This window comes from Ovis canadensis, chromosome 1, assembly GCF_042477335.2.
Source record: "Ovis canadensis isolate MfBH-ARS-UI-01 breed Bighorn chromosome 1, ARS-UI_OviCan_v2, whole genome shotgun sequence".
Taxonomy (NCBI): domain Eukaryota; kingdom Metazoa; phylum Chordata; class Mammalia; order Artiodactyla; family Bovidae; genus Ovis; species Ovis canadensis.
The window spans coordinates 189,369,852-189,382,213 of record NC_091245.1 but is presented as its reverse complement, the minus strand read 5'-3'; the positions used below and the strand labels follow the sequence as shown (position 1 = coordinate 189,382,213).

Below are 12,362 nucleotides of genomic sequence, written 5' to 3'. Positions count from 1 at the left end.
GACAGCATATATAGGGATCTTGTTTTTGTATCCGTTCAGCCAGTCTTTGTCTTTTGGTTGGGGCATTCAACCCATTTACATTTAAGGTAATTATTGATAAGTATGATCCCATTGCCATTTACTTTGTTGTTTTGGGTTCAAGTTTGTAAACCTTTTCTGTGTTTCCTGTCTAGAGAAGATCCTTTAGCATTTGTTGAAGAGCTGGTTGGTGGTGCTGAATTCTTTCAGCTTTTGCTTGCCTGTAAAGCTTTTGATTTCTCCTTCATATTTGAGTGAGATCCTTGCTGGGTATAGTAATCTGGGTTATATGTTTTTCTCTTTCATCACTTTAAGATGTCCTGCCATTCCCTTCTGGCCTGAAGAGTTTCTATTGAAAGATCAGCGGTTATCTTTATGGGGATCCCCTTGTGTGTTATTTGTTGCTTTTCCCTTGCTGCTTTTAATGTTTGCTCATCGTGTTTGATCTTCATTAGTTTGATTAATATGTGTCTTGAGCTGTTTTGCCTTGGGTTTATCCTGCTTGGGACTCTCTGGGTTTCTTGGACTTGGGTGGATATTTCCTCCCCCATTTTAGGGAAGTTTTCAACTATTATCTCAAGTATTTTTTCATACGCTTTCTTTTTGTCTTCTTCTGGGACTCCTATGATTTGAATGTTGGGGTGTTTAACATGGTCCCAGAGGTCTCTGAGGTTGTCCTCATTTCTTCTAATTCTTTTTTCTTTTTTCCTCTCTGCTTCACTTATTTCCACCATCCTATCTTCCACCTCACTTATTCTATCTTCTGTCTCACTTATTCTACTGTTGGTTCCCTCCAGAGCACTTTTGATCTCAGTTATTGCATTATTCATTATTGATTGACTCTTCTTTATTTCTTCTAGGTCCTTGTTAAACATTTCTTGCATCTTCTCAATTCTTGTCTCTAATCTGTTTATCTGTAACTCCATTTTGTTTTCAAGATTTTGGATCATCTTTACTATCATTAGTCTGAATTCTTTTTCAGATAAACTCCCTATCTCCTCCTCTTTTGTTTGTTTGGTGGTCATTTTTCATGTTCCTTTACCTGCTGAATATTTCTCTGCCTTTTCATTTTGTTTAGATTGCTCTGTTTGGGGGTGCCCTTTCTGTAAGCTAGAAGTTTGTGGTTCCTCTTTATTGTGGAGGTTGCTCCCTGTGGGTGGGGTTGGACTAGTGGTTTGTCAAGATTTCCTGGTTAGGGGAGCTTGCATCTGTGTTCTGGTGGGTGGAGCTGGATTTCTTCTCTCTGGAGTGCAATGAAGTGTCTAGTAGTGAACTTTGGGGTGTCTATGGGTTTGGTATGGCTTTGGACAGCTTTTCTTTTAATGGTCAATGCTGCAGTCCTGCTTTGCTGGAGAAGTAGCATGATATGTCTTGCTCTGGAACTTGTTGGCTCTTGGGTGGAGCTTGGTTCCAGTGTAGGTATGGAGGCTTTTGGATGAGCTCTTGTCTTTTAATGTTCCCTGGAATCAGGAGTTCTCTGATGTTCTCAAGTTTTGGATTTAAGCCTCCTGCCTCTGGCTTTCAGTCTTATTCTTACAGTAGCTTCAAGACTTCTCCATCCATAAGCACCAATGATAAAACATCTAGGTTAATGGTGAAACAATTCTCCACAGCGAGGGACACCCAGAGAGTTTCACGGAGTTGCATAGGGAAGAGAAGAAGGAGGAGAGAGAGAGGTGACCAGGAGGAGAAGAGGGAGAGTCAAAATGGGAGAGAGCAATCTAGCCAGTAATCAATTCTGTATGTGCTCCCCACAGTTTGGAACACCCAGAGAGATTCACAGAGTTACATAGAGAAGAGAAGAGAGAGGAGGGAGATAGACATGACCAGAAAGAGAAGAGGGAGGAGTCAAAAGGGGAGAGGCAATCTAGCCAGTAATCAGTGCCCTATGTGTTCTCCACAGCCTGGAACACCCAGAGAGATTCACAGAGTTAAGCAGAGAAGAGAAGAGGGAGGGAGGAGATAGAGGTGACCTGGGAGAGAAAAGGGAGGGTCGAAAGGGGAGAGAGCAATCAAGCCAGTAATCACACCCCTAAGTGAAAATGGATACTACTGAAGATTGGATTCTTAAAGGTACAAAATTGATAACAAATACCAAAAAGCAAAGATTAAAAATCTAGAGTAAAGGTTAGACTCTCAAAAATACAATATTAAAAATACAGAACAAAATCAATCACAAAAATTATAAAAAATATATATATGAAATTTGCTTTTAAGTAGGGTCTTTTTTTGCAAGGCAATAATAGGTTACAAGGAGAAGGCAATGGCACACTCCAGTATTCTTGCCTGGAAAATCCCATGGACAGAGGGAGCCTGGTGGGCTGCAGTCTGTGGGGTCGCTAAGAGTCGGACCCAACTGAGTGACTTCACTTTCACTTTTCACTTTCATGCATTGGAGAAGGAAATGGCAACCCACTCCAGTGTTCTTGCCTGGAGAATCCCAGGGACGGGGGAGCCTGGTGGGCTGCCATCGATGGGGTCGCACAGAGTCAGACATGAGTGAGGCGACTTAGCAGAAGCAGCAGTAGGTTATAAAAATGAAAATTAAAGGAGTAATAAAGAACTTAAATTGAAAAAAATTAAAAAGTGATAATAGTAAACATATATCTAAGAATTTCTCTGAAGCTGTTGTGAGCAGTGTGGGGTCAGTTCAGTTTCATATAGTTTCTTGTTCCAGCTTGTACTTGTTCTCAAGGTCTATAGGCCCCCTCCAATGCTTAATCAGTGTTAACAACAGGGTTTTAATCTGTTGTACCTGTCACTTCTGGAGCAGTTCCCTCTTCTTTGTTTATGTTGGCTTCCTCTGTTTGCAAGTCTCTTTAGTGCCTAATTTCCACCCCAAGACAAGGGGGCGAAGGTGGTCACTTATTTAGGCTCACTTGTTCAGCTGTGTTGTGGGGAGGGAGGAACACTGCAAACAAATATTGCTGGCATGTGTGGGAAGTGCTCACAGTGCTTCCGGCTCTGGGACCACCCTGGGTTTGCCCCAGCTCACAGCAGCATGTGCTTTCCAGGTCCACACTGCTCAGGCTGCAGGGTGCTTTTCAGGACACTGTCCAAAGCAGGCCCTGGGTTTTGTGCACTTCCCAGGTCTAAGTTGCTTGGGTTCAGGTTCTCGGGTATGCCACAAGGGCACAGACTTGGTGGAGCATGTGTTTTGTGCCCTTCCCCGGTCCGAGCAGCTCAGGTGACCAGGTGCTTGGCAAGCACAGTGTCCAAGGGGGACCATACATCTTAATTACATCCCTGGTCCTGGGTGCTCAGCTTCCTGGGTGTGCTGTGAGAGCACTGTCTCAGGTGTGCCCTGTGTCTCCTCTGGGGAGCTGATCTCAGGCTGCGACCCTCCTGGCAGATGTCAATCATCCAGGAAGACATGGTTAGCAACTGGAAGCCTGCTCACAGTTTGGTGGATGATGCTGGTCTTTGGGGCCGAGATTGGAGCAGCCCCTTGCCTCTGGCTCTGGTTGTCACACAACTGCCTCTCTGCCTCTGGTGGGGGTGGGGAGGGGTCTGTATGCAGCCAGCTATCTCTCCTTTGGTATTTGCTCAATCCTTAGCTCAGTGAGTGGGCCAGGCTGCTAGTTGGAACCTTTTGCAGGAAAGTCCTCTCTCTCTTTTTTTTCTCTCTCTGGCAATCCCACAGTTTGAGTTGCTATCTCACTTTAGCTCCTTCAGATTGCCCTCAGGGTATTCAGGCCCAGACCTTACCCTAAGGACCGATGATGCCACTGGTGCCTCCCTGTCCAGCACCCGCTCGCTGGTGGCAGATGTGAGTGTCTGGGCTACTTCTCTGCTGGCAGGGTTAGGCACCTATGCTGTGGGTTTGTTTGTTTTTTTTTCCTCCCAGTTATGTTGCCCTCTGAGATTCGAAAACTCCCCACAGATTTGCCTGTGAGAGGGTTCCCTACTGTGTGGAAACGTCTCCTCCTTCACTACTCCCTGCCCAGGACAGGTCTCCATCCCTAATGCTTTTGTCTCTCTTTTTGCCTTTTATATTTTGTCTTACCTCCTTTTGAAGAGAATGCCTTTCTGGGTGCCTGGTGACCTCCACCAGCATTCAAAAGTTGTTTTGTGGAAGTTGCTCAGCATTCAAATGATCTTTTGATGAATTTGTGGGGGGGAAAGTGGTCTCCCTGCCCTATTCCTCTGCCATCTTTGGACTGCCCCCCTCCACACCCCAAGTTGTGTTCTTGATGTCTTCTAATTTCTGTTCTCTACTTTCATCTCTTTATCTTGCTATGTTGCATTCTGGGTAATTCCCTTGGATCTATGTTAAGTTCTCTAACTCTTCCTTCAGCTGTATTTAACTATTATTCAAGCCATCCACTAATTTTTCAACTTTATTTCATTTATTTTTCATTTGTACTAGTTCCCTTTGATTCTATTGCAAATCTGCTGATTTCTTTTCCTTAATCTCGTATTGCTTTCATTATATTTTCCCCTTCTTTAAGCGCTTTAGTTATTTTTAAAATACTCATTTTATAGTTTCTTTCATATTGTTATACTATTTGCAGCTCTTGGGGATGCCAATTCTTCTGTTCAACTAATCTATTTTCCATCATGGTTATTTATTTCTTTGATAGTTTATAATTTATTAAATTTTGCAAATTTATTTCAGTGGAGAGAAAGGGATATTTGTTTTATGTGCCCTGGATTGAGAATATTTCCCATCAGAGAAATTCTGCCTTTATTTCTGGCTGAGTTCCAGGGTCTTAATAGTAAAGACCATGTTCTCTTTACAATTATTGTTTTCCATTATGAATTTGATTTTGTAAACAGATATAGGTCTAGTCAGTCTTCTGATTTTTTTCTTATTATGGTAATATATGCTTTTCAAGGACATTTTCCATTTTATCTATATTTTCAAATATATTGGTATAAATTCATTCATAGTATTCCCTTATTTTTTTTTCAACCTCTGTAAGATCTATAAGTGACCTGTTCACTTTTACTACTGATATTATTAATTGTAGTTTTTCTTTTTAATTATTTTGCTAGAGGTTCTTTAATATTATTTATTATTAATTTCAAAGAAGTATCTTTACTTTGCTCATTTTCTCCATTGTTTACTAGTTTTAAAAATTTTATTGAATTCTGCTTTTCAGTATTTTTTTTTCTTTCATTTTAATGTGGGTTTAGTTTGTTCTTTCTTGTTAAGGTAGAAATGTAGAAAATTGATTTTAAACCTTTGCTTACTTCATGGGTACTTAAAACTATATATGTGTGTGTGCTAAGTCACTTCAGTCGTGTCTGACTCTATGCAGTCCTATGGGCCATACCCTGCCAGGCTCCTCTGCCTTCAGGATTCTCCAGGCAAGAACACTGGAGTGGGTTGTCTTGCCCTTCTCCAGGGGATCTTCCCGACCTAGGGATTGAATGTCTCTTACGTCTCCTGCATTGGCAGGCAGGTTCTTTGCCACCAGTACCACCTGGGAAACACCCTGTTTTTACTACATTCCACAATGTTATATATACTTTGATTTTTTATTCAGTTCAAAATATTCATTTTCTTTTCATTTCTTCTTTGCTCCATGAATCATTTAAAAGTATAATTGCTCATTTTCCAGATATTTGGAAAATTTTCTTATTTTATTGTTATGAACTTCTAGTTTAATTCTATTATAATTAGAGGATATAATATCTCATATTCCAATCTTTTGAAATGTACTGAAACTTTTTATGTGAACAAGTATATGGTCTATCTTGGTGGATAGTATATGCGCATAGAAAAACTGTATATCATGAAGTTTGGGTATGCAATATTCTATAGATGCCAATTAGGTCTTGTTGATAATGTGGTTTGGGACTTCTCTAATAGATCCTTTTTGTCTAAATTTTTTATTAATAATGAGAAAAGTGTTAAAATTTTTTACTATGGTCATAGATTTGTCTCTTTCTCTTTCTGCTTTGTTTCATGAATTTTGATTCTGATAATTTTTATTCATCATATTTAATCCTGATGGACAAATTACCCTTTTATCATTGTGTTAAGTCTCTTATCATGCATTTTGTCTTGAAGTCCACTTTGTCTCATATTCATGTCATCTTTCTGATGCTTACTCTTCCTGTGGTATATATTTTCCTATATCAGTATTCAATTAATTTTTCAGCTTAGAATTTCTGTATAATATAAGTAGTATGAAACTGGGTATTTGTATCTCACACATTCAGGTGCAGGCTTGGAGCTTACAAATCTCATAGGTAAAATCTTCTCCAAATGCTAAAAAACTAGAATTCCTCTTACCATTTCCCTGGACAAGTAGATCTTTTCTAGAATTATTTTATAGAAGTGGGCAGAGCCTTACTTTCTTGCTCCAGCTACCTGTTCTTGTATAGAAACTAGAACCTCAGACCCTACATCCTATCCTGGGAATACCCCAGGCACTAAATTTGTGACTGAAAACAGCTTGGGTTTTCAGTGTCAGCTCATAATTACCATCATATCTACTATTTTGATTCATCTGTTTGTTCCTGGAGCCAGGAATTTTTTTTCTTGTTTTCTTTTGAGATTTACTGTTGTTGTTGTTGTTTTTTAAGATCATTATACCTTTCTCAAATTACCAAGTGTTTGCATAGAATTAGGGAAAGGCATGTAGTTCACGTGCATCTGTCTTTTTTTCTGGATGTCTCTCCTTACACTCTCTGTATTTTCTCCTTCTTTGAAGACGGGAAAAAATTGAAATAATCTTCTATATTGGAATGGAAGTGAGGAAAAGAGTAAACATTGTTGAATTAAAACTTACAAAGCCTGGCTTAGAACTCCATTTCCCTTTGGTTCAGGCCCCGCTGTCTTCCCATCATCCTGCCCCCACCCCTCCTGACTCTTCTTCCAAGCACTTTCCCATGGCCTGAGAGTGGGCTCTCACAACTGCTCCTTCCACCGTAGATTACTCTCGTGGCTTTGGTGGTCGTTATGGGATAGAGGAGGATAAACGGGACAAGGCAGCTCTCGGATATGACTACAAGGGAGAGACAGAGAAACATGAATCCCAGAGAGGTGAGTTGGGGCTGGAGAGGAGGGAGGCCATAGCGTACATGGAGCCCTCCTTCTGCACTTCCTGAAAGTTGACACAGAGGACCCAGAATATGAGGTATGCAGGAAGTGGTAGGGTGAAGAGTCTGCATTACATGTATGGGGGTAGGTGGGGGGAGACCCACCGGGATGGAGAGGAGAGCAGCAAGCTTAGGAGCAGGACACAGGAAGGTGACCAAAGAGAAGGGGTCATTGAGGAATGGGTGAAGATGGACAGGCTGGGTGATGGCAAGAGTGTGATTTGGCTGTGAATCTGAGAGGCCCCTCTGCTTCACAGAGAGAGAGAGGCCTTCTTCCCTGGGACACATAGAGGATGGCTGGGGGGCTCACTTTAATTTTTTTTCTATTTTTAAAAATTTAAATTAAAATATTTTTTTACAGTATTGTGTTGGTTTCTGCCATATAACAATGTAAATCAGCCATGATTATCCATACGTTCCCTCCCTCCCCTCCCCTCATCCCAGCCCTCCAGGGTATCACAGAGTGCCTGGGCTGCCTATGCTACACAGCAACTTCTCGCTTTAATTTTTCCTGTGTCTTCCTTTATATTTTCCCGTTTTCTGCCACTTCTCTCTTTTTTGTTCCTCTCTTCGCATGTCTCATATCTCCATTCTCTCCCAGGTGTTTTTCTCCCCCATCCTTTTTCATCTTTTCCCACACATTCCTCTGTCTATCCCCTGACTTACACACTTCCTCATCGTTCTCTCTGTTTTCCTCATTCCTGTCTTCTGGTCCTCCTTCCCAATGCTCCTCCCTCCTCTTCCCATACATTTCTAGCATTTAACTCCTCTTGTGACTCTCAGATATTTCCATCCTGCAGATTATGCCAAGGGCTTTGGCGGGCAGTATGGCATCCAGAAGGACCGAGTGGATAAGGTAAAGCACCGGAGCACCAGTGTCTTGGGAAGAGTTCCCTGACATCCATGGAGGGGAGTGAGAGGCAAAGTGGGTAAAAGGATGAGCAAAGCCAGGTGCCCCGCACTGTCCTCCTGCTCTTCCCATTGACTGCCCTCAGCATCTAATGGGTGTGTCTTCTGATGCCTGAGCTTTATCAAGAAGAGTGAGGAGGCGGAGAGAGACAGGGAGGCAGACAGACTCCAGGGAAAAGCATTTAAAACTTCACTGATTGCTTGGTATTGATTAGCTCAGTCAATAATCTAGCCCCACTCCATTCGGTCTTCCCCTGCGCCTCTCCATGTACTGCATGTACTTCATGTACTCCTGCGTTCCAGGCAACTGGTCTTAAAAGATGTGAAATTCCAGGAGCACTGAGCTTTTTTAAAGGGACAGCTAGTCCTACAAGCCTAGAACTTTTTTACCCATCTCTCTGATGCAAAACAACAATATTTGAATACCCTGTCTAACTACTACTGAGCATCAGAAGTTTAGGGAGACCTCCTATAGTGGCCCCAATCCCTGATACTGCCTTCTGGGTCATTACCACTCCCTTCCCTCTCCCCACCACTACACATACTATTCTCCTGCCTGCAGAGTGCTGTTGGCTTCAATGAAATGGAGGCCCCAACCACAGCTTACAAGAAGACGACACCCATAGAGGCTGGTGAGTTTTAATTCCCTCTCTCTGTGCTCCTCAATCTCCTCTGCCTTCTCATTCTTTTTTTCTTCCTAGACTACCTACTCCAAGCATTTAACTACCTAGGTTAGCTGAGGTAGACTTGACCCCTACCCTCAAATTCCCAGATTCTCTATCCTAAAAAAAATTAGGTTAGGTGGATATCTGAGTGACACTGGGGAAGAAACTGTACGTAGCGAACACAGGGATGAGGGGAGCCATCTGGGAAGAACACAAAGGGAAAGGAACTTTGGATGGGGAACAGTGGGTAGATGGTAGCCTGAGGGTATATAGATTTAAGAAATGTGCACAAGGAAGGATGCAGGTTAGGGGACCAAGCCTTAAAGGAGTAAGAGCCTGAGATCACATGGTCTGTCTATGTGAAAATCTAGGCTTCAGGGCGACCTTATCCTCCTCTAAGCCCCTTGTTCCTTCATTAATACCTCTTTACCTCCATTTCCATGAGTCCCTTCTTGATTTTCTCTTCTTCTGGACGTTTAACTGACTCTTCTTCTTTCCAGTGCTACCCTCCTACCTCTGACCCAAGACAACCCTAATTTTTCTTGACTGTGTCTGTAGCTTCTAGTGGCGCCCGTGGGCTGAAGGCAAAATTTGAGTCCATGGCAGAGGAAAAGAGGAAGCGGGAGGAAGAGGAGAAGGCACAACAGATGGCCAGGCAGCAACAGGAGAGAAAGGCCTTGGTAAAGATGAGCCATGAGGCTCAGCAACCAGTGGCCACTAGGGAAGAGCCGGCGGCACCAGCCCCATTGCCTAAGAAAATCTCCTCAGAGGTAAGTACTCGGCCCTCCGGGATCCACATCCAGCATTCTTTGCCCGGACAAGAGCCTAGGGGGTCTGTATCCTTAGTAAAAGGGAAGACCCAGAACTCCCCTGTGCTAGCAAAATCTCCAAGTGTTATCCTTGTCTTTGGAAGATTTAAATCTAATTGTGTAATTGAGCTTCATATATACATATGAGAATGCTCAGTGGAAAAAAACCCCAAGATTTACATAGTTCAACATGCAGTGCAGTCAGTTACTGCTGCAAGAACAAGAGGAAGGAGCTGTCACTTCAGGTTGGAGCCCATCTTGAGGAATGACAGATGTGAACTGGCAGAGGCAGGAAGGGGTGTTCCAGTACAGGAGAGAAGATAAAGTTTCTTGCTCACTGGAGAGATGCTTCATCCTTCACAGGCCTGGCCTCCAGCAGGGAGTTGTCCACCATCAGAGCCTGAGCCTGTGAGAACCAAGAGGGAACAACCAGTACCTGCCCTGCCCTCAAGGCAGGATCCCCCAGAGGTAAGCAGACTGCCCCCCAAAGATCTGCACCTTTCCCATCTCCTCATGTCCTAGTAGGTGGACATGGCCCTGCAGGCTGATCAACCACCCTGGTTTGCCTGGGGCTATCCTGACCTTAGCACTGGAAGTATTATATTCTGGGAAATCACCCAGTCCTGGGCAGACTAGGACAGTCATCCTAGCTGTCATCTTTTCCCCTTTTAGATTTTTCCTTGGTCTTCCAAGGAATCTGTCTTATGTTCCATTTCCTTCTCCTCATACCTTTTACATTCCCCTTCTATTAACATCGTCTGTTGGTAGATGTTTTGAGTGGATGGATGTGGGAAGAGGTTGAAGAAGGAAGAGGGGTGAGAGACTGTTCCCTAGGAGAGGCTGTTAGAAGGAGCCAGGACTGGACATGGAAGTGGAAGCATATGGACGATAGGGTCTTAGCAGTCCTCCACTGGGAGGTTTTGGAGAGTCATCTCCTGGAAAACAGAAGTCACCTTTCTTCAAGTATACTATCTTTTCTCAGGACAATGAGGAGGCCCCAGCTCTGCCCCCCAGGACTCCAGAAGTCTTCCAGCTGCAGGAAGAGCCAGTGTATGAAGCAATGCCTGAGCCTGAGCCTGAGCCCGAACCTGAGCCTGAGAATGACTACGAGGATGTTGTGGAGATAGACAGACATGAGCAGGATGAGGAAGCAGAGGCGGACTATGAGGATGTGCTTGAGCCTGAGGATCCCTCTTTTTCTTCCACTCAGGCTGGTGAGTGGTGGGGCAGAAGAATTCCCCCATTACATGGGAGGACCTGTCTGTGTTCCTTCTCCATGTTGGTAAGACCATGTTCATATTTCTCCCTGTGCAGGATCATCAGGCCACCCAGCCAGGGCTGGAGCTGGGATCTCAGCTGTAGCCCTGTATGATTACCAAGGAGGTAGGTTGGGAGTGCTCTGAGGGGTCTGGTGCCTGGAGCCCCTTGATCCATGAGAGGAGGGTGGATTTGGGGGGTCAGAATAGGGCCCCAGACTTGGCATCAAGGACAGGCCTCTTTCCCTTCCCGAGCTTTAAAGGGGGCACAGGGGTGGAGGGATTTTTGCCTGACCATCCTAATAGTCTGTCAATTTTCTCCCCAGAGGGAAGTGATGAGATTTCCTTTGACCCAGATGATGTCATCACTGACATTGAGATGGTGGACGAGGGCTGGTGGCGGGGACGTTGCCACGGCCACTTTGGACTCTTCCCTGCAAATTATGTCAAGCTCCTCCAGTAACTGTTCCTGTCTCCTTGCTGCACTGTGACTTCGCATGTCCCCAGTGGCTCTGCCTCCAGCTGCTCTCCATTTCTGCTGCAAGTGTCTGACAGGATGTCATGAGTTGCTTGAAGTTCTAGACAGACTTCCCTCTCCCTCTCCATCAGGGTTTGGAGCAGAGGAGGCATGAAGAAGGGGGTCTCCTTCCCCTCAGTGTCTTCTCTATCCTGCATACCCAGGATGATCTCAGGGATGCTTATCTTGTGGTCCTGCCTCCTTCCCCGTGAGTGCCCCCTCTAACCCATACCCCTAACTCTGCTTTCCTTTGTGAGTGCTGAGTTTCCTGGTCTGTTTGCATGGCAAGGTATGTCTATATTTCCTAGTTTTCCTAGATGTGTTGTTTTCTCTCTTTCCTTCTCTGCAGAGATATCTCTGACTCTTCTCTCTGATCGGTCCTAAATTGGAAATAAAGTGGGACCATGGTTCACCTCTATTCTTTTTTTTTTTTTTTTTACTTTAAATATTGTATTAGTTTTGCCATACATCAACATGAATCTGCCACGGGTGTACACGTGTTCCCAATCCTGAACCCCCCTCCCACCTCCCTCCCCGTATCATCCCTCTGGCTCATCCCAGTACACCAGCCCCAAGCATCCTGTATCCTGCATTGAACCTGGACTGGCGATTCTTTTCTTATATGATATTATACTTGTGATTCTGAGGTAAATAGTACTTTTACGTGGCCCTCAATGCCCCTAACTCTCATTACAGGTAGAGGGAATTTTCCTTCCCTCTTTCGCATATTCAGAAAAATCCTTCCAATCACCGCCCATCACTCTGAACCCTGGTGTCAAGGGCTGTGCCTTTTCCTTAGACTATACTGATAGCCAGTTGAAAAAGAGATGGGCCTGGGGAATGGCAGTTAGGTTGGGAAACAGGGGCCAGGAAGGGTCTACATTAAGCAGTTCAACTTCTACTGGCTTCAGCAGTTGTGAGAGGTCAGCCACCTTCCACCTGGGAGTAATGACATTTCTTTAGTGCATGATGTTGGCTGAGACAGAAGCACAAATTAGGGGAAAGGAGGAGGAAAAGATTGGCCAACAACAAAAGATTAAAACTAAAAGGGAACAATTGGACTTCCCTGGTAGCTCAGCTGGTAAATAAACTACCTGCAATGCAGGAGATCCCGGTTTGATTCCTGGGTCAGGAA

At 44.1% G+C, this 12,362-nt stretch overlaps 1 protein-coding gene across 1 annotated transcript in view; it reads left to right on the top strand.

The window, feature by feature from the left end:
* Positions 1-11,645, top strand: part of HCLS1 (hematopoietic cell-specific Lyn substrate 1) — a 33,280-nt gene extending 21,635 nt beyond the window's left edge. Inside the window, exons 7-14 of the mRNA XM_069554847.1 lie at positions 6,905-7,015; positions 7,872-7,927; positions 8,543-8,612; positions 9,204-9,415; positions 9,818-9,922; positions 10,437-10,668; positions 10,769-10,837; positions 11,037-11,645. Of these exons, the coding sequence (XP_069410948.1) occupies positions 6,905-7,015; positions 7,872-7,927; positions 8,543-8,612; positions 9,204-9,415; positions 9,818-9,922; positions 10,437-10,668; positions 10,769-10,837; positions 11,037-11,173 (992 nt within the window). The 3' untranslated portion in view covers positions 11,174-11,645. The remainder of the gene's footprint in view (positions 1-6,904; positions 7,016-7,871; positions 7,928-8,542; positions 8,613-9,203; positions 9,416-9,817; positions 9,923-10,436; positions 10,669-10,768; positions 10,838-11,036) is intronic.
* Positions 11,646-12,362: the final 717 nt, after the last annotated feature.